The 20,920-nt window shown below is 55.7% G+C and overlaps 1 protein-coding gene across 5 annotated transcripts in view; it reads right to left on the bottom strand.

Moving 5' to 3' along the window:
* Nucleotides 1-1,722: 1,722 nt before the first annotated feature.
* The window catches only part of GATAD2A (GATA zinc finger domain containing 2A), an 89,412-nt gene continuing 70,214 nt past the window's right edge, over nt 1,723-20,920 (bottom strand). For 2 of the 5 annotated variants that reach the window (XM_033134206.1, XM_033134207.1), the window contains exons 4-13: nt 12,311-12,443; nt 12,057-12,188; nt 10,825-10,914; nt 10,111-10,242; nt 9,800-9,967; nt 7,642-7,921; nt 6,081-6,379; nt 5,349-5,423; nt 4,896-5,091; nt 2,587-2,723 (exon numbers count right to left, since the gene is read on the bottom strand). In XM_033134206.1, the coding sequence (XP_032990097.1) occupies nt 2,593-2,723; nt 4,896-5,091; nt 5,349-5,423; nt 6,081-6,379; nt 7,642-7,921; nt 9,800-9,967; nt 10,111-10,242; nt 10,825-10,914; nt 12,057-12,188; nt 12,311-12,443 (1,636 nt within the window). In that variant the 3' untranslated portion in view covers nt 2,587-2,592. Of the gene's footprint in view, nt 2,724-4,895; nt 5,092-5,348; nt 5,424-6,080; nt 6,380-7,641; nt 7,922-9,799; nt 9,968-10,110; nt 10,243-10,824; nt 10,915-12,056; nt 12,189-12,310; nt 12,444-20,920 lie in introns of all 5 variants that reach the window. The other 3 variants (XM_033134204.1, XM_033134208.1, XM_033134205.1) reach the window with 3 other exon arrangements.

Genomic DNA, 20,920 nt, shown 5'->3' with positions numbered 1-20,920 from the left:
CAATTCAAATATGCTGTGGCATCAAAACAGGAGGAATAAGCTTTGTGAACGTCACACCCCAGTCCACAGAGCAGCTGACATTTTCAAGTTTCCAGTTACTGTCGGACTCATGTCAGTAACTAGGGACTATTCCATTTGTCCATTGGGCCTGGGCGCTCCCACATCCTCACCGCTCCTGGAAACCAGGTCCTCTCGGCCCTGACGCTCCTGGGGGGAGACCAGGACTGCACTGTGGCCAATTCTGAGGGGGTGAACTTTGCTGCTGGGAGAACACCCTTAATGGTAATATCTTTTCTTACTATATTCAAACCCCACACCCAGAGAGGTATTTAATAATGCCTTTCCTATAGCATCTTCAAGTTCAGCGCACAACCACCCATTTGGGGCTTATCATAGAAGTTACACTGCAAAGGCAGAAACTGAAGAAAAAGGGGGATAGGAGTTCTGAGACAGTAGAATGAACTAAAGATGAAAGCCTTTCATATTCTTGCCCCCTTTTAAAAAAGCTACGTTTCCATCACAGGAAGTTGTCCCTGATGGGAATATGCCCTGCGCTGCGGGGCTGAAGGCAGAGCGAGGCGAGGCGAGGAGAGGTGGTTCCTGAGCGTGGTGATGAGCCAGGTTTGGATGGGGATGGGGGGCCAATGGGGGTCCTCAAGTCACAGACCCAGTCACCCCTGGCTGGGGCACAACCACCAAGCCTGGCACGCTCCTCCAGGGCAGAGCTGACGTTCGGCTCAGACACCGAATTCCGTGACTGCATAGAACTGAAGTCTGTCTGCCAAAGCGGCCGGCTGAGTTCTCCTTGTTTGAGGATTTGGAGTCTGGCCCACGTCACTGAACAGAGAGGGCTAACAGCTCAGGGTAGCATAAGACAGGTATTTATTTGCCAGGCACACAGAAAAATGTGAGCAATAGAAATGCTTGCATACTCTTGATTTTTTTTGGTGTAAAAACACACCCTTTCCCCCCACTCCTTAATATCAATTTCCCTCTTTCCCCCCAAATCCCTGCATCTGGTAACGAAAGCAACCCTTCCCTGCCCTTCCCTCCTTCAGCCCACCTACTCAAAACAAAAATCAATGAGAACTTTAGAGTTTTACACAACAGAAACCTAGAACGTTTTGCAAAACTAGGTCTTCTAACCTAAGTCTTCTACTGCAAGTCAAAAATGTTTTCTAAACACTGATATTCACACAACATGAGAAAGGGGGTTAAATGAGCCTTTATTAGAATGTTGAAGCAGTGTGTTTGAAGAAGGCGGCCCTACAAAATAAGGGTTTTAAATTAAGTCCCTAACTTAATTTGGACAGGAAAACCAGGGCTGGGGCTGAAGTGGGGAGCGGCGGACTCCTTTCCACGTTGACACAGGTATGTGTACACATGGGGCGCCCTCGCGCCTGCATGGAGCCGGCCCCGTGCACAGCACACACAGGACAACTTCTGCCTTTCCTCAAGAACTGATTTTTAAGGAGTGGGAGAAACCGAAATGAAACACAACTAACAGCAGACCTGATCCTTTGTAAGACATTTCTGTAGACTCTAAAAAAGGTTAAAAAAAAAAAAAAAAAAGTCTGAAGGCAAATGCCGGCAGCATGGCCCTGCTTTAAGGGAAGGTTCTAAACTAGACCCAAACAGACACCCTAAAGTCTGTGGAGGGCAGGGGCACCTCCCCACCTGACACAGGCCAGGGCAGCTTGGGATGTTGTCCATCAAAATAAGTAGGAAAAGAAAAGGAAAAAATTTAATAAAATAAACCACAACAACAAAAAAACCACCACAGCCTGCCCCTCCACCTTCGCTCAGGCTCGGGCACTGCTGCTGGTTCTCTCCTCCCTCCTCCTCCGTAGGCAGCGGTGTGGCTTCCAGGATCCTGGGTGCTCTGGCTGGGTCTGAGTTGCAGTTTGTTCTTCTGCTAAGTGTGGGAGGACCGGGGTCTCCGGGAAAAGCAGCAGCACAAGCCTTCTGCTGGAGCGGGCGAGGGCTGGTCGGTTGGTCAGCAGCCCACCCTCCGGAGCATGGGGGCTGTGCTTGGCAGGACCCTCTGGGTCTGCACGGTTTACTTTAAACTCCATCATCGTGAGGTGATTTAAAAAAAAAAAAAAATCTGTCAACCTAGAGATTGCCGTGAAGGTAGGCAGTCAAAGATTGGGAGGCTAAGACGGGAAAAAGCAAAAACAAAACAGAACGCTCCGCTCGACTTCAGAAGCCCTGGGCGCCGGTCTTGCCCGAGTGTGTCACAGTATCCAGGCTGCCTGCGCACCTTGTGGAAGCTGAAGGAGAGGGTGGGAGCAGATCCAACTCCCGAAGTCCGCTTTTCTGCTGGTGTTGGGCAAACTAAAGGCAAGGAAAGGAGGAAAGCCCATGGGAAAGGTCCCCCAGTGATACTCCTCGTCCACCTGTGAATCGGCCTCCCAGCTGCGACGAGACTTTGCAGCGATGAGACTCTGCAGCCAAGAATGGAGCTCTTGCTTCCGCAGTGTGGCCGACGCTTGCTCGCTCTCTCGGGGAGCAGGGTGTCTTCCCGAGTGGAGGGTGGAGGGCCAGGTGGGAGGGAGGAGGGAGCCTATTCTCCACTGGGCCTGGCTCACACTATTTCCACGTGGCCGACTGGGGGATGGAGCGTGGCGGGATCATGTCCAGGAGGTACTCCCGCTGGCGGTCCACGGCCGAGGAGGTCTTGTGCACCGCCAAGCTGGGGCTGACAAACGCAAGGGCCCCGCCTGCAACAGAACAGAGGGACATGCCGCAATGACCCCGGTCAGGGGTTGGGGGGGCTCTGGGGAGGAGCCGCTGCCTCAGTGAGGTCAACCGAGTGTGGGAGGCAAAAATTCCAGCCTCAGAGCTGAAGGGATTTGAAGACATAACTCAAGTGCCTTTCCAATATTCCTAGCCTGTGCCGTGGAAACAGGGACCCCTCAGCTACCCGAGAGAGAGCTCTGCCCACGGAGGGGTGCAGTGCAGTGCTGTTTACAACAGTGAAAATCACAAACAGCTGAACTGTGCAACTGGGCGATCAATAGGGCAGAATCCTACACAGCTGTTAAAAATGATAGGGCAACGTTCTCTCATTAAAACATTCAGAGGGACACGGAACGGCAAACACACATGGTACCTCTGTAGGCCACTCGTTTACATTACACGCGAGTCAAGAGGGAGACTGAGGAAAGACCCTAAGTGCTGCATTTGTTCTTTTGTGGTCAAAAGTACCAGCCATTGTCATCATCTTTTCTTTTGTGTCCTCTAAAGGCACTTGAGTTATGAACAAGCATCGTGTTTATAATTGGAAAATAAAGGAACCACCCCTCCCCCACCACACTTAGGTGACTGGCTGGCCAGGCCTAAGGACTGCCCTGGACCCCCAGTGACAGCAGGGCCCCCCGTCACTGCATTACCCCAGAGTATTTCTGGTGGAGGTGAACAGACCTGAGGTCAAATGCACCAGGGCACCGCCCGTGTATCCGAGGCGTCCCTGCCACCGGGACAGCACCGGCCAGAAAACCAGGGTGAGTCGGAGAGCGGGCACAACTCTCCTGGGAAATGCAGCTTCTCAGCCTTGGCACGTGTACCACTAATCCAACCACTGAACACAGCAACTAGTTATTCCTTCACATTCCCTTTCAAACACTGCCCTGAAGTGTGCAGTTTTCCCTCGGTTGCTGTAAGTACATACACATGCACGTTTACACTTCCCTTTTCCCACTTATTTCACATGCTTTCCAATTCCCCACAGAGGAATTTCCAAGCAGCATGTGAGTTCTTAGCTGTATCTTAAACAGGATGAGCAAAAGCATCTCTGCCTGGTTTGGTTACAAACGCGCTCTGCTCTCCAGGTGGCCCCAATTCTTCCGTGGTCGGACAGACAGCCTCCCTGTCCTGAGCTCCTCTCCTGCGGGAGGCCGAGACTCGGGCATGTCTCTAACCCGTGGTCAGCTTCGTGCACAACAGCTCCTGTGTTTCGTTTGCACAGACAGCACAGCTTTCCGAGGTCTGACTAGGGCCCCCCTCTGACTAGGGCCCCTTTTCTTCCTAGAGGGGTGCAGCTGGCACTCTCACCCACCTCCTTCACTCGGTCTTTTGTGCCTACCTTTCATTTTCCCGTTTTGATGGACACAAGAAATACTGAACTTTCCTCTTAATGCCAGCACATAAATAATAAATTATAAAACATAGACATATTATAATGCTGTATACTTGAAACTCTTACTAACCAATGTTACCTCAATAAATTTCATTAAAAAACTAAATTTAATAAAATAAAAACCAGGATGAGCCAGAGGTGGGGCTGCAGGAGACTGAAAAAACCCACCCGAGGGTCTTCATATCCCCTGGATCATTCCTCAAATGCTGTCTCCTCAGGGGCCTCTGCCAGCTCCTCAGTTAAAACCCTCCCTCAGCCCCAGGGTCCGCCTCCTCCCCCTTGCATTCTTGTTCTCCTTTTGCACTTTGTACCACCTGATGTCCCCAAGCTACAAGGTGGGAAGAGAGTGTCCCACAGAGCAGGGAATAAAGGACACAGTCTGGGGGAGCAGGAAATAAAGTTAGTGCAGCAGGAAAGGCACAACCTAACAGTAAAAACAGGTGTTCTCCATTGTAGGAAGGAGGCAGGAGGTGACAGTGCCTGAACCAGGTCCGCCCCAGATTTCGTGTCAAGGGCTGTTTGGGTACAGAGCGAGGGCTGCCACCTGTTCAGGGCGTCCTATGTAACAGCGAACAAAAAAGATTCAGTTGAAGAGTCAGAGGCAGCTGCTCTCAGGAAACAGGTCGGGGGTTCAGGGCCCTTTGTGCCACTGTCCTTTCCCGTGTGTACATATGTCTTTGTTAAACATAAGGAAGGAAGGGATGGAGCTGACCATGGCAAGGCCCCTCCTTTGAGCCCCCTGGGGGCCGCCCACCTGTACTCAGGGGTGCCTTCTTCCAGTTGGAGGTGGCATTGCCCTTGCCGGCGCTCACGGCTCTCTCGGAATGTCTGCCGGTCCTGCTGACGAGGGCTGTGGCTGAGGCTGCATTCTGCAGTTTGGGGGACTGGCTGAACGTGTGCAGGACACCTCGGGGTGTTGCGGCCGAGCCCCGGGACAGCTGGCTGGAGGCCTACAGTAGAGAGAGGGTGTAACGGCTCAGGTGGGGAAGGTGGGGGCAAAGGGCGAGACGCTCAGTGCAGCCTCTCCTTGCTCTGGCCGACCTCTTCCCACCCACATGGGGTCTCTAAAGTCCAAAATCAGGAGACCAGGTAAGTTATACTGAGGGGGCGGGGAAGGAGAGAGAGAGAGAGAGAGAGAGAGAGACAGGCAGCTGCCGTGGTCGCGGTCTGGGGTGCGGTGGGGGGCTCCCAGCACTGCAGTTCTGACCTGTAGCACGGCCCCGTTACTCCAGTCGCGGGCCTCTCCTGAGCGGAACGCCAACTTACGCCGCGGTTTTATGACCTACACAAACGGGGGTTGAAATCAAGGTCAGCACTGTCCACAGGACGGCCCCGGGTGCCTAGAGTGACTAAAGGGCAGCAGCTGTGGCCACACAAGGCCTTTCCCCACAGGACAGGCTGTTTCCTGAGGGCAGTATGGCCTCTCACTACGTAGGGACCTTTGAGAAGATGTCATTAGTGAATTACAAATGTTTTCCAAGGGTACAAAAAACTGCCAACGGGGAGCTTTGGGTCTATAGGGGTTGGAAAATAGAGCATTAAAAAAAAAGTAGCCAAAAAAAAAAACAATTTCAAACTTGCTTCTCTCCTTAATTTAGCTAGAACATTTCTTCCAAACGCCCCTTTTGTATCTCAATGTGGCTTTCAGAAAAGTCCTTTTAGACAAGAAGTACTTGTCGGCCGGCACACTGCACGTGAAAGCTCCAAAATCTGAAGAGACTGCAAATTAGTATTTTCACCATCAAACAGCACCATTAAATGCAATTTAGACGCACAGTTACCCATCAGGCAGATGCTTGCCTTGTGTGGGACAGAACGCCAGCACATCCTGTCTGCTCCCAAAGCCCTGCCGGGGAACCGGCCCCTCTCCTGGTGGGCAAGGCCCCTGCTGGCTCCCAGGCCTTGGGTCGGCGGCTCTGGCTCCCAGAGGAGGACTCACCTGCTTCAGTGCAGGGTGCGTGGCGCTGGTGGGCTCGGCCTTGGCCTGCACAGGAGCCGTGCCCTGCTGCAGGAGGCGCTGCTCGATCTCTTGCTCCTGCTGCAGAGCCTTCACGAAGGCAGCCTTCAGCCGGCTCGTGTGCTCCACTTTGAGTGCCTTCTTTTGGTTGGACGCCATGCAGTTCTCACACATGATGGCACCGCCCTTCTCCTCCCGCCAGCGGCACGTGAAGTCCGTCTTGCACTGTGCACACATGTAGGGCTCACGGGACAGCACGACAGCCGCCGACATCCTGCCCGCTGCAGGGGGAGACCGGTGGGCTCATGTCAAAGGAACATGATGCGAGTCAGAGCCCCCACCACCCCCAGGTGGGATGTGGGACAGAGCAGGAACCGTGCCCTGGGCCACGTGGCCCAGCGGGCATCAGGAAACCAAAGCCCCAGTTGACGTCGTCTGTCCTTTCCACAAAAACGTAATGGGCGCCAACTGTATGGACACTGGGCTGGCCTCATGGAGTTTTGGAAATGCTGTGGGCCGGGCAACCCTGGTATTATCTCCCAGCTCGGCTCCTCTGACTGCCATGCCCATGCGCAGTGTAGGACCAGGAGCCACCGAATCCTGACTCAGCCTCCCGCCCGTCCTCTCTGTACTGGCCTTGCAACAGCTCTTTTGCCAACAGCGTCACCTCACCATACAGGAGGCACCATAGAGAGCCAGACACACCAGGCCGTGCCAGAGCCTGCACTGCCTTCTGCCGGGCCCGGCTCTTGGCCCTGTGGGGCCTCAAGGCAGCATGACTGACAGAGCCCATCAGCCTTTCCCCTGCTCCTCTGGACCAGGTACAGCTCTGCCTCCCCTTCCCCCTCAGCTCTGAGATCACACAGGAAGAGGGTTCAGGCTGGTTGCCCAATTCAAGTCACCAGCTCCATCTTAGTGCACACACGTCCCCGGTTCAGCATCTGGTAGAAGCTCCCTAAGGGCCAGCATGGCCTCCACCTCTGTTTCTAATATTGTTTTTGGTCACTATCCTGCTTATGTCCTTTTATTCCTAAAATGCAGGTGCACTTTCTAAACTGCTTTCAAGGAGCGGGATTGAGTGAGTCTGACTCAGGCGTCCCTCTCCCACGTTGGGGGCTCTAAGCACTCGAGGCTCTGGCAAGTCCCACCTCCGTGACGATTTCCTGCCTGAAAGCAAAGCCTGTCATGTCCGCCTCCCACAGGCATTCCTCCTCACCGCCCCCCCACCCACCCACCCCATGGCACACCAACATCACAGGGCCACTGCTCATCCCCTGGGAACACACACGTGGGACCCTGGGCTTCACCAGGGCCTGGCTTGCAGGAGGTCCTAACAGGAAAGGTGCCTGCAATGTATTTAAGAAGTCATCAAACGTCACAGCAAACAGAACTGATGACAATACATCATCTGTAGTATCCGACCATCAGGACAGCCCTGGGTACACCGACAGGTGCCCCAACATGTGCTGTGCATTGAAAACAACCCTATGTAATAGCAGGAACTTCAGTGGCAAGCGATGAAAACAGCCCAGGGCCCACTTACCTTGCGTCTCCAGCAAGTTCTGTACCACCTCCTCCAGGCCAACCAGGTAGATGAATTCGTTGTTGGCAGCACTGGGCAGGAAGTTCATCTCTGGGGCGGGGGGCTTGGGCGGGGGGATTTCTAGCAGCGTCTTCTCCAGCTGTTTGCGCAGCGCGAGCTTGGCAGCTGCCTGTCGGCTGGCTGGAGAATCAGCAGACGTGACCACAGAGGACACGCTGGTGGGGGTGGAGTTGGCCTGAGCAGAGGTGGCTGTCGTCCCTTTCAGCGAGGCTGGGGAGGGCTTTCGGGAGATAACAACCTGGTCAGGGTGCTGGGGGTGCCCTGCCCTGAGGCAGCCCCCCTGCTGCACCCAGAGCCCAGGTCAGCACCATTAGTTGCACTATCAAGTCCTTCAGATAGAAACTCCCAGCTGCCTGATGCGTGAGCAGCAGGCCGAGTGGCGTTAAGCAGTTCACTCTGTGAGGTGACCAATCTCATGCACACGCTTGTTGAGGCTTAGCTCATATCCACCCAACTGCACACATTTAAAATCTGTAATTCCCTGCATTGTGCCACAGGAGGACACCCATGAAGCCATCACCATAACCAGGACTGTGGGCACCCCGTTGGTGACGGCCTCTCGACCCCACCCAGGCAGCACGACCCCTGTCCTGTCTCTGGGACCCTCTTGGCCCTCCTTCTTCGCGGGAGTAGGACAGTGGCTCAGGGCGCATCGGGGCATTTCCCTTGCAAACACTTTGTGTGTGCTTATCTGAAGACAGTAACGTTTTAGTCAGCTCATGTGTCCTCACAGGGCTTGCAGGAGAGAACAGCGCCTGTAACTGCCCCTCTCAACCCTTGCTGCGCCCACACTACTTCATTACTTTCATCCGCACCCCAGTGGTCAACACTCTATTGTCTTCTGGCTCCAGTCCACTCAGCCCCAACACTGTCCAGCGCTCTCCCAAAACCTGGAGCCCACCTCACCACTGCCCTGAACTCTGGAAGGTTAGGAGCTCTTCTGGAATCTGAGGAAAGCTGCATACACCATCCCCAGGAAAATACACATATCTGACAACTTGCCCACAATTCATCACGGGGCTCAGGAAAACCAGGACGCTTTCCCAGAACCCTCACCCCCCACAGAGGGTCTCCAGAGCTGACGAGATTCCCCAACATAGAGGACGCCATCGCAGCACCCTGGCCTGGCCACTCACCCCCCACCCCTCCCACTGACCGACCAGCCAGTTCTTCCCTATCTCCCTCTCGGGCTCCAAGCCCCTCTGGGAGCAGAGCCCCCCGCATTCCATCTGCTTCCCATCCTCTTGGCACACTGAGCTGGGAACGGGGTCTGGGCACACTGGAGGGATCTATCTGATCAAGGTTTATGGGGTAAATAAACTGCCTGCATAGGTCAACCTTTTGCTTTGCCAGAACACCATGTAGTGGAAGGACTGCGCTTGAACCCCACCTAGAAGAGGCAGGGACACTGCCCAGAGCCCTGCCAGCTCGCTCTTATCTGGAGGAGGCAGGCAGGGAGGCAGGCAAGGACACACCAGGCCACCGGAGGCACAAAAACTAATTCCCCCATCAGCAAGAGTCCCTGCAGACCCAGTAATTTTCTCTGTCAATGCGGCTCTTGCTTCCAGCCCGCCCACCCCCAGCCCCATCTTCCCGGCTCTGCTGGGTGGGGCAGACCCATCCCATCTCGGAGGCTCTGTCCAGAGGCGAAGGGATGTGTGGCTAAGAATAGACGTACTGGTGCTAAGAAGAATGTGCAGACACACTCTCCTCACGTGCTTGTGCCTGCAGTGGGGAGGGTGGGGAGTCTGGTGCCCCCCCCAGCTGTCTCCAGGCCCATCAGAGGCATCACCTGGCCTCATCTATCCCCCAACCCTCAGCCCCCCGTCTCAGCTCACATCTGCACCCCTCACTCTCTCAGCAGCTCTCCACCTCTACCGTGAGACAGAGCTGAACACAGGGCCGCTGCCCGTGTCCTGCATGCCCCACAGGCCCTGAAAAGCTCAAGTTCAAACCCCACAAGGGTGTCCGAGGCCTCAACGGACTCTCAGGGAGCAGGCAGGTCATGTTGCACCACCCCACTGTGCCCTAGGACTGTGGGTCTTTTGGGGGGCAGCTGCAAAGCACACTCCCCACGCTGGCACAACACAGCCCTCACCTGTGGGATATTGACGAGCAGACTTGTGTTGGGGACGTTGGCGACCCGGATAAGGCCCTGCTGGATGATCCTCTGCCCTTGGATTTGCACACTGGGCACAGATGCCCGGGGAGCCAGGAGGAGCGGCGGTGGCCCCGTGCTGGAATGTTGTCTGATGTTGTGGATTTGCTGCGAGCGTGGGGGAACAAGACAATGAGGAACGATGGAGGGAGGCACGGGGAAGGGCTCAAGCCTACGGCCCCAGCCCGAGGACTGGGACAGCTGCTTGGGGCTTCCTGGCCAAACCCGTCCTGAGCGTGTGCCCTGCTCACCTGGGCCCCCCTGACGAGCGGGGGCATGACGACCTGCGAGCTCGCCTGCGGCCCCAGCTTCGAGGATGCCTGCTGCCCGCCTCGGACCAAGGGAGGCGGAATGACACTGCCAGGCATTCGAGTCGAAGAGGTCTGTCAACGAGACCAATCCCCAGATCTCACATGGCCTTTTTTTTAACAAACAGGTTTGCTATTTTTGTAAAAGCACGTACTTGTTAACAAAAAAAAGCAGAGGGTAAGAGAGAACACACAAAAGAACAAGGAACACAGACTCGAACAAGAGCCTCATAAACCTGGGCTCAGTCAGGACACAAGCTGCACCATAGCAAGAGTCCAGCCAACTAGGACTGGCGCTGCCAACCGCTGGTATGAGCTGGGAGTCTGGGCCTGTTTGAGGGAAGCTAGGCCCGTCCACACCTCAGTCCTGTGGCTGGGAATTCTGCCTGCCTCACCTTCGGGCAGAGGACGCTGTGAGCCGAGCTGGGCGGCCCAGCCAGGCCCCACAACTGCCCTCGGGAAACTCAGGACGAAGGGAGCCCAGTCTGCCTAGGGAAGACCTCAGTACTCTCATCACTCTCACTAAGGGCACTTGTGGGAGGGGCTTCCCCCGCGTTGGTGTGATTTAATGATGTCAACGGTGGCCTACTTTGGGAACATGAACATGCTTTATTTTGGGGCTGCTGGCAGGAGCCTGACGAGAAGGGAATAACTGACCTGAAGTGATGGCTTGCCGGAAGGAATGTTCTGGGTGCCCCGCACAAGCGGGGGAGGGGTGGTCACAGTGCTCCCAGCGGAGCCTGCGGGCTGCAACAGAGCAGGACACATGGGAGATGAGAGGGCCACCAGCCCCACCTCCCCACCCCCCACATAATCCTGACAGAAGAGAACTGATTTTCTTCCTCTTCCAAAGGTACTAGGCTCTCAAAGGTTTTGCTTCCAGCCTGGTACGTAATCCTGTCTACCTGCGGCAGGAACTGGGGAAAGGAGAGCTTTTCCAGCATCCTTCACCCACCGGGGACTCGGTGTCACTGTGTGGTTCAGGCGCCCACTCCGAGGGGTCAAGAAGGGCTGGCGATGGGAAACGACCTGGTGCCTGGACAGGTTAACCCCAATCTGGGGATTCTTAGTCACATATTCCACTAGGGAAGGAATATTGGGTCACTTCACTGTGTCTTCAACAACCGACAAGGAAACAAATAATAGGCAGGCTCTGTTCACCCCCGAGATTAACAGACGTCAGGCTGAGTCCACTTGCTGACTAGGTGGGGAGGGAGCTCAAACAAACCCCCAGTCAGACCAGTGAGTGTTCTGCTGGTGTCCCTCTCCCTTAGGGGACATGTGTTCCAAACACTCTGTCAGCCATCCTGCCAGCTGTGTGTTCACTTTCTGGTATAGCGATAGTGGTTACGGCAAGCAGGAGGGCAGCTGCATTACCGACCAGAAGCTTTCCCAGAAACCCAACAAAACATGAACTTGCCCTACACGGTAAGCTGCACTCAGAGCAGCACCTCAAAGAGCCTTGAGCACCAGGGGAGCAGGAGCAGGAGGCCCAGAACAAGGCCTCTGTCCACAATCCCAGCCACCACTGCAGCAAGCATGGCCATCCAGAGTAGGAGGCTTTTCTGGAAATGGGCTTGGGGCAGAGCTCTGAACCAGAAGTGTGGTTCCAATAGCTTTCCATTCCCTTGATGCTTTTTTAGGGAGTTTTACATACTCAGATCTGGAACGTTCTAGACTGAGTAGGACTCTGATATTCTCTCACTGGACATCCTTTTAGCTAGATCCAGAATTGAACTTCAGTCTGCAGGTTTCCATTCAGACTTTGGCCCTCATGCCCCCGAGGAAACCCGGAAACCCGCCCCTCCCCACCCCCGAGACCAGCCTTTCAGCCTCCGGCTCTGAATGGCTCCCACTGACCCTTGAGAACAGAACAGATGTGCACACACCTTCTGGGTGGTGGTTTCCTTTTGGATCTGACTCTGCCGCAACTTTTTCAATAAAACAAGTTTTGCTTCTTCTAATCGTAACTCTTCTTTCAGTTGCTTAATCATCCTTTCCCGTTCTTCAGGACTGCTTTTCTGAAAGCAGAGAACAGGGCTGACGTGGAGGGCAGGCCGCCAGGTGCACAGGCCCACGGCCCCCATCCGCACTCAGGGATGCTGCTGGGCGGGGTGGCCCCCAGCTGGGGGCCGAGGCTCACCATGAGGGCCTCGGTGCTGGTCTCCTGCAAAGCCTCCTTCGGAAGCCCATTCACCCTCGGGCTCACAGGCTGCTCATTGTCAGACAGCACGATCACGTCAGGAGAGGGCGCTCTCCTCTCGGCCGTCATGTCACTGTGGAGCGGGGAGAGTAGGTTGTTACCAGAGCTTCCTGACTGCGGGACGCTGTTCCCCAGAGCCCCACACCCACGCCCTGCAGACGCCCAGATCCGGACACCCAAAGAGCACGGAGGTGCGAGCACAGCTGCCCCACCTGGCCTCCGCAGCCGCTCTCCTTGTGTCCTCCCTGAGGGCCTCGCCACCCCTCCACCATGCTACCTTCTCCCGCTGCACTCACCACGCAGCACCCAAACCCGCCGGTTTACAGCCGGGGCTGTTTGTGGGGCCCACCTCTACGTCCCCAGGGATGAGGACACCTGTGTATGTGAGGGTGAGACAGACATTTTGGGAAACACCACATGGCTAGGTGTCAGATTAAAAATGCTGGGCTCTGGAACCTGGCTGAGGCGGACTGCTGGACAGCCCTTCCTGGGCCACATGTGGCTTCTTCATCCTGATGGTGGCAATGTGTCAGTAGTGACTGCATGTTGTGAAACAGACTGAAACCCGGAACACATTTCCTCGTGCGGATCTGGGTACTTTTTACCACCTCATCTGCTCACAAACTGGTTTCCAACATCTCCCTCTCCTCATGTTCTAACAGTGGGTTGACGGCCTGGTGCCAAGGCCACCCCTGCCTGTTACCCTCACGCCCTCTGACCCCAACCCTGCCCCACCCGCAAGCCCCTAAGATATAGATGCGCATTTCAGCCTCTGCTACGGCGTCACTGACCCAACACACAGAACCAACGGGCGGGTCCCAGACACAGCACTTCACCCCAACCAACAGGCTGTTTGCTGAGGGCATGATGTCCACTCCCGGGAAGATCTGGTCTCAGCACTTGTGTTGAAGGAATCGGATGGATCCTTCCTTCCAACAGCAGCAAAACCAACCAAGGACCCAACACGCCCACTAGGTGGCACTGTGGCCCAGAGAACAAACTCCAGGAAGTTAACTGCGATTAACAGCTCCAAGCTGTCCCACTCCTTCCACTGCCAGCCCAGTGAGGGGGGTGGAGTACTGATGGAGAACTGCTGTTTGAAAAGCCCTCTGAACCGCCTCTTCCATTCCTGGAGTGAGCTTCACCTTCACAGAGGACCAGACGCCGAGGGTTCGTTGATGGGTCCCCCTAAACCTTGGACACCCACCCCCTCCCCGGCCAACCCCGATCCCGCCTCCCAGAGCTGCATGGTGGCTGCACCTCAACACTTCTAGCCCTGATCTGATTTAACCAGCACAGCTGCCAGCTGGCCTCTCAACAGAGACCAGAGGAGTGGACAAAAAGGCACCCATTTCAAGGTATACAACGCCTCCTTGGGGTTATCAGCCCTCATCGCACGTCCAGAAACCAGCTGCTGTTGATCAAGTAACCCAGGACAGGGCCTCACCAAACCAAAGACCAGTGCAATTCCGGAACTGCTCTTTTGAGTCTCTGTCTCCCTGCTGGCTGCCCACTCCACCCAAGATCAACTTTCAAGGTGACTTCAGGGCTCCAATTCCAGGCTCTTTGGCTGCACATAGCGGCACCAAGATGACGCAAGGCCTAGCCCGCGAGCTGCGGTGCTGGTCCCGGGCCAGGTGGGCTCCCAGGTACCAGCTGTACACGGGCGGAGCAGGAACCCAGGCAGACCCATGTCTCGATTGCGACTGCAGGCGCTTCCTGAGCAAGGGTGTGCTGAGCCGACGATGAGCTACAGGGATTTACCACTTTTGATCATCTCACTGAGGGCGTGCACTTCTGAAGGTGAGATGTCTAATAAAACTGCAATGTGCCTGAGGGAAGAGAGCAGCGCCAGGGACCCAGACCACCTGGAGGCTGAAGCTCCCTGAGGTGGCCACTGTGACCACAGCACTCCCAGGTCCCATCTTGGATGAGACTAATCAATAACTCGTCCAAGAGATGACATCATCTCCCATCAATGATCACTCAGCATCCCAGCAGCCAGCAGGGAGTGAACTTCCTGTATGCTAATCAGGCCACCCAAAAGTCATGTGACAAAGGCATTTCCCTCCTTGGTCATGTGACCCTTTAACTGTGCCTTCCAACGTGAAAACCATGGCAACAGCCAGTTCTAACCGGTTTGTGACATGCAGCCTTCATTTTGAGAAGTGAGGTAGGGTTCAGGTGCTGTCAGAAAATGGAGGCTCCCAGTTCACACTGGGGCTGCCGGGCTGCAGGCACTTCCTCTGTGGCGCCCGCCCACAGGGCCTGTGGTGTGTTACAGGGACTGGGTCACCACCTCTTCCACACACAGAGGGGCCACTGGCCCCTCTAGTTTCCAACATGAGAAACTTTCCTAAGCTCCATCTTTAAAGCAAAGGTGCTGTTAAGTCTCTCAGTTCCTTCCCAGTTATTTTAATTCAGGAAAAAGAACATCCCTTTGATACGGGCTCAGAATTAATGTGGGTCCTCTTTTTTAAAAAAAAAAAAAATTTTGTTTAATAGAAACATTAAGCCAGGAGAACAAAAAGAGACGACAGCATGGCCAGGTGCACTCCTTCAGTCCACAGGAGCTGCCTGGGCACCGAGTTTATTGGGAAGCTACATGATTTCAAGGCAAATCCAATCAGCCCCCATCCTGCCCATCTTGGATCCCTTATGTAAAATATTATGATAGAAAGATGTTACGTGACCTAAGAAAATCCCTGGAAGCAGGCCAGGCTGTTGTCAGCAAAAACGGTCTCCCCACCTCCTCCCCCTAAGGCCAGCCCTGGCTAAACAAACACAAAAGTTGTGTTACCTGCCAGGAACTTCCCTCAAGTTTTCTGGAGGGAAGGCCAGGATTACAACCTTAACTCACGAGAGGATCCCCTGCCCACAAGGCCAGGCTACTGTCCTAGCTGCTCCAGCCATCAGTGGTCAGTGCGAGGTTGGTACTGAGTGTCCCCTGGCCCGCACCGGGAAAGCCGTCTCATTGAGGGAATGGAGAAATTACCCTCCGTGGCTCTGCCTTTGGTCCTTCTCTGAACAGGCCGCCCTGTTATCAGGGAAGCCATGCTGCATCCACACTTGTTCGTTAGTTCACTCACTCACTCACTCACTCACTCACTCACATTTGCTGAATGACCACTTAAGAAGCAGGTACGGTGCCAGGCAGTGGGACTAAACTCCTTAGGGTCTACACCAGGGCACACAGGATAAGCACCACCCACCTCGGCTCAGGAGCAGCAGGCGCAGCTTCTCCAGAGCCTGTATGTAAAAATGTAGCATCTTGCTGCCCTACACCTGCTTGATCAAAGCCTGCATTTTAACAAGATCCCTGAGATGCCTGCACACACTGGGGAAGGTGGGGATGACCACAGGCCCAATTAAGCCTCAGGACAACAAATTCCTCCTCAGGACTAGCGGCAACCATTCCCCCCTCTGCACATCTCTCCAGTCCAGTGGGTGCACAGAGGCAGGTGGCTGCGAGTCTCGCTGTGGTTAAAGATGGAGTGAGAGCTTTGCGAGACCAGCCTCACCTGCTCCTGCGAAGCCCACCTTGGGTGCAGGGTGTTCCTCCCACTGGAGCCCATTCACACCTCCCAGGCCGAGACTATTTCCCACCCCTACGCCCCCCCCAGCCCCACCAACCTCTCCAGCCCTCAGCACCTGCACCTTGAGCTCCTGTTATGGGCTCCTCCGGCCTTCACCACCTTCTCCTCCGCCATACCCCCAAATCCCCCTTGGGAGTCCCAATTCACACCTCAAAATGCACTTCCAACACCTGTGCCTTCAGAACTTCCCTAGCTGGCCCAGCCGGGCCACAACCCCCCCCCCCCCAGTGTGGTCAGTGCCCCCACAGTACACTCCAGGGGAACTCCCCCAAAACACTCATACCTAGAAAGTCTTCCTAGACCTGCCCCCCCCATGTCCATCCTGGGGCTGGGGAGCTCAGGGCAAACTCTGGGGGCTCCACAGGCTGAGCAGCACCCCCCACTGGTGAGCGGCTCCCTCACACCAGCAAACTCATCCCAGTCGGGATGTCCCTCTACTCCCCACACAGTCAGTCAGCCCACACTGGCCTCGCCGGCTTAACACGCGGGTTCCCCCACCCCACGTGGGGCTGGAGGCTATCACGGGAACCGCAGCCAGGGCCCCGAGCCCCCCTTGAAGCCTGTCTCCACAGGCCTGGGCAGTGCAGTTCCCAGTGAGAGCAAGCAGGTTCCCAGGGCGAGAGAGAGGTCCACTCCTGGTATGACACCATGGCCCTAGAAGAGGGGGTGAGGCTCCCCACCTCCCCAGAGTCAGAGGAGCAAGAATCTCCTCCTAGGGCCACCTCCCAGAGCCTGGAGCTGTGCTCACAAAGGCTTCCCATGAGTGGGCACCGTGTACCAAGCCTGCACACTGGGGGTGGGGGAGGGTGCTGTCACACACCCACAAAGCTGCCTGGGGTCTCGCTTGGTTCTGTCTCTTTGAAATGAGGAGCCTAGGGAGGGACACTTCCCTCTGTGCCTCCTACAAGGATGGGAACAGGTTCCTGCCCGGCTGGCCCTCAGGGTTACCCTAGGAGGCCGTCAGGGCCCTGACCTTTCCTAAAGCCGTACGGGACTGTTTGCCGTGAACGTGGGTTTGGCTCAGAGCAGACAATCAGCCACTGAGGTTAACATTTGAATATTCTCAATGCTGGGAGGGCAGGGATATGTCTGCTCTGTGCGCCGCTTGGGTACTGGGTGGCTGGAGCAGGGCCCGGCACAGTGGGTGCTCAGGAGACATGGCTGGCACGCACCCACTTCCTCCTCTTCCCTGGAACCTGGCTGGTTCCCGGATGCGGATCTGTGAGCTCACGAGGAACCCAGTGATGCCTCAGACCGACTGAGAGCCTTGTACTTGGGGGGCTGTGTCCACAAGCACACGGATACTGTGTTGCTCAAAGATGCACAAATTCACTGAAGGTTTATGAATCTGTGTCTTTTCAAGCAACAGGCCCTGGAAGTCCCACCCCTAGGCTTGAGTCCAGGTTTTGGTGCATGTTAAGAGGAAGCCCTAAGACTAGTGGTTGGCAAAACGACGTGCAGAGGCCCAGGGCCGTCTGCCCAGCCCCGAGATCCCTGTGGAGGCGGCTCATTCCAGCTGACCCACGCCCGTGCTCACACCTCATCCCGTCCTGTCCCCAGGATCTGGGCTGCTTTTGTGGCTTGCTCTCTGAACTACAGGAACGTGGAGGAAGCAACACTGCGAGCTTTCAAGGGCAGGTCACCAGAGCCTTGCAGTTTACATCTAGGCCCCTGGAGTTAGGTGCTGGGGGGGGGGTCTCAGTGTGCCGAGACCACCCTAGTATAGGACACCAGGCTAACTGCATGGAAAGAGGGTCTCTAAGGGTCATAGAGACAGGCGTGGAGATGGGTCCAGCCATCCTACCCGAGGGATAAAGACTCGGGGCTACAAGGCTGAGAGCACAAGCAGCAGCGCCCAGCTGGTACCAGTCAACCCGCAGACCCCACAGACAATGCCACCACATTGTGTGGTGTGGCGTTGTTTGATTTACTTTAAACCACCAAGATAACGTGGCCCCCACTCAGCTCTGCCTGTAAGGAGCTAGCCCACACCACCGTAACTGCTCGTTCTCCCTTAGACTGTCCCCACCTTAGGCCAGCCACCCTAAACACTACCCTGGGATACAGCACGGAGAGACAGGTACTTACTGGTTTCTCCCAGTTACCACCCCACCGACCCTCAAAAGAAACTGGCGCAGTTCTCTGCACACGCAGACTGCCTGTGACAGACATAGGCTTGGGATAAGATGGAATGGAAGTGCCGTCCAGGAAAACCCAGCAAGAGACCAGAGCTGCCCTGCAAAGAAAGGGGGTGAGGAGAAGATCTCACAGGAAAAGGGGAGCCATCCTCAGGCATGGGAGCTACCACAGCTTCTGACACCACCTAGAGTGGTCTCTGAGTCAACGCCAGAAAGCAATTCCACATGCTGACTCCAAAGAGCACCTCTCTACGCTCCATTCCATAAACACTTCTAGAAAAGTCTTACAAGAAAGAAAATGAGTTATTACCAGGTCCGTTGTAGTCCTACCACCTGGCACCATCTCACTGACAGGCCCCGGTGAACTGGGCTCCTCGACACACATTTTTCTGGGACCTTCCACGGCCATCTGGGCACGGCAGCTGCTCACTGGGGCCTCACAACTCCCCACCGTCCTTTTCTCAGGGGCGCTGTTCACTCAGAGACACTCAATGTGATTAGAAAGGGAACCCCTGCTGCCCATACAGACTGCCCACATTTCTGCCTGCCCCAGGGGGACCCCTCCCCAGAGCCCACCGACCTCCCACCCCTCTGTTGGACTCTCTTCTTGGCATCCACTGCCACTTCTCCTAGCCCTGTAACTTGACACCCTGTTGGCTGGGATGTCAAGAGAAAAGCCCAGAGCCTGCTTTGTGGGGGCCGGGAAGTCAGAACACATTTTGCTTCTCAGCCACAGAGGCCATGCGGGTGAGCGACTTCAATGGGATTTTTGAAACCCAGTCATCAGTCTTCCCGGAGCCTTCGGGTCCCTCTATCGCGTGGGACTCCATTACGGTGCCCCTTGCACAACTCAGGACAGTCGGGGAAAAGGTGGGAGCACGCGTGGCCAGGCGTAGGCCTGTGAGCCCATTCCCTTCAGGGCCCCAGCACAGAGGCAGGCCACCCCGGGGTGAGTGGCCAGGGCAGAGAAGCCCTGTGCGTCAGCATGGTCAGGAGACGGCCACCCTGTCTTGCTGGGGATCGTTCTAAGAACACAGAAGCCTCTGCAAGTCACACAGCCTGGCCAGGGAGGCCCAGAGGACCTCGGGGTGATTGGAAGCAGCAATAGGGGCCAGTTTTGGGGGCGTGCAGAGTTGCCAAGAGCTGCAGAGACGAGCCAAGGGTGGGCAAAAGAGAGAACCTCCTGGGCCAGCAGTTGGCAGCAGCCCCATGGAAAGACCCCAACACCAAATAGCAAGGGAGCAGCTCTGCCCAGGGAGGTCAGTGCGGCACGACCCTGCCAGCCGCTGAGACCCAACACTACCAGGAAGGGTAAATCCAATTCAGCACACTCTACTCAGAAATTCGGGAAGGGGGCATGTTGGAAACGACCAGTCACAGAAGTGAAAAGCTGACCTATGTTAGGTTTGAAAAACTTACCCAGAACACTTACTGATCCCTTATAATGACCATCCCTGTGCCAATCACCAAGAGGTACCCTTCCATATAATCTTCTCAACTGCTCAGTGTCACGCCTGTCCACAGGTGGAAAACTGTGTGAAGAGAAAGACTTCCCGAGGTCACACACCCATGGCCTGCAGATGACTTGGGTCCATACCAGGCCCAGGCTCCTGTGACCTTGACGGGCCTGCGCAAGTCTGGGACACCGAGGGCTGCCCTGTGTACCCTGTACGGCCCTGGGCCCTGGGCCCCCTCCTGGTCAGACCAGCGGGGTACCTGTGGCCTGCAGAGGGTACAGGGTGGGAGAGGACGGGGCCCACGTGACTCGTAACTCTAATGCCTCTACTGGGGGTTAACAAACGCCATTTTTGTACGAGGTTAAAGGGGGAAATGTTTCTATTTATACTTGAAGGATCCTAGACAGCGGTGGCATCCTTATGTCAAGTCCCCGGGTTGAGAAAGAGATGACAGTGTGAGGACAGGGTCCTCGGACTCGACTGGGAAACAACTCTCGCTCCACGTGGCCCACCATCTGCCCAAGGAAACTGGGTAGGGTTTTGGCACTTGGGAATCCAGGCTTCCAACGTGCCAGGGCCCCGGGAGAGTGAAGAAAGAAGAAATGTCGGCTGTCAGCCACGACTGTCCCCTTCTTCCGCTGGGCCCCTAACCACATGCCAGGCCAGTCTTCCACCAGGAAGGACACGAGAACCCAGGAGCACTCCTCCGGGCTGCTGGGACCACACGTATCAGAGAAGGCCAAAGGTACCCGCTGGGATGCCAGCTTCCTCACCAACTCACAGCAAGAGAAGACTCACCTGGGCGTAGGTGACCACCACACGAGAAATAAACACTGCATTCCAGCGTGCAACGACCACAAACTTCTGTGATGAATGAAAAGCGCACACTTTGCCTGGAAATCTCCCATCCCCCCTTAAATACCTGTTTCAAACTGCTGGATCCTCCCTCACCTACCTCTGGCAAATCCCTTCAGGTTCAGGTTCCCCCAACCCCCACCAGACCTGCTCCAGCTGTTCTGAGCCCAGCAGCCACGGGATTCTGTCCCGGTCAGCCTGGAGGACTGGCGGGGGTGGGGGGGAGGGGCAGGTACGTCTCCACCGCGCAGGAACCTGAACCCATCACCGAAGCTCAATGAGCCTTGTTTCTTCATCTGCAGAATGGACGCCACTGACCTCCAGGGGATGTTGTGAAATATAAAAGGTACCCCAAAATGGATCTAGTTGAAGGATGGCAGCTCCCTTCTCTTCCAGATCCTCACAGAACGCGATGGGCACACTCGGGGCAGTCCCATCACCTTTTCTGCTTTCAATTAGCTCATGTGGCCACCTGCCCTGCCATCGGAGGTCCCTGGGGACAAG

Source organism: Rhinolophus ferrumequinum, chromosome 18 (assembly GCF_004115265.2).
Source record: "Rhinolophus ferrumequinum isolate MPI-CBG mRhiFer1 chromosome 18, mRhiFer1_v1.p, whole genome shotgun sequence".
NCBI classification, from domain to species: domain Eukaryota; kingdom Metazoa; phylum Chordata; class Mammalia; order Chiroptera; family Rhinolophidae; genus Rhinolophus; species Rhinolophus ferrumequinum.
The sequence above is the reverse complement of the archived record's forward strand: the minus strand, read 5'-3'. Positions and strand labels throughout refer to the sequence as shown.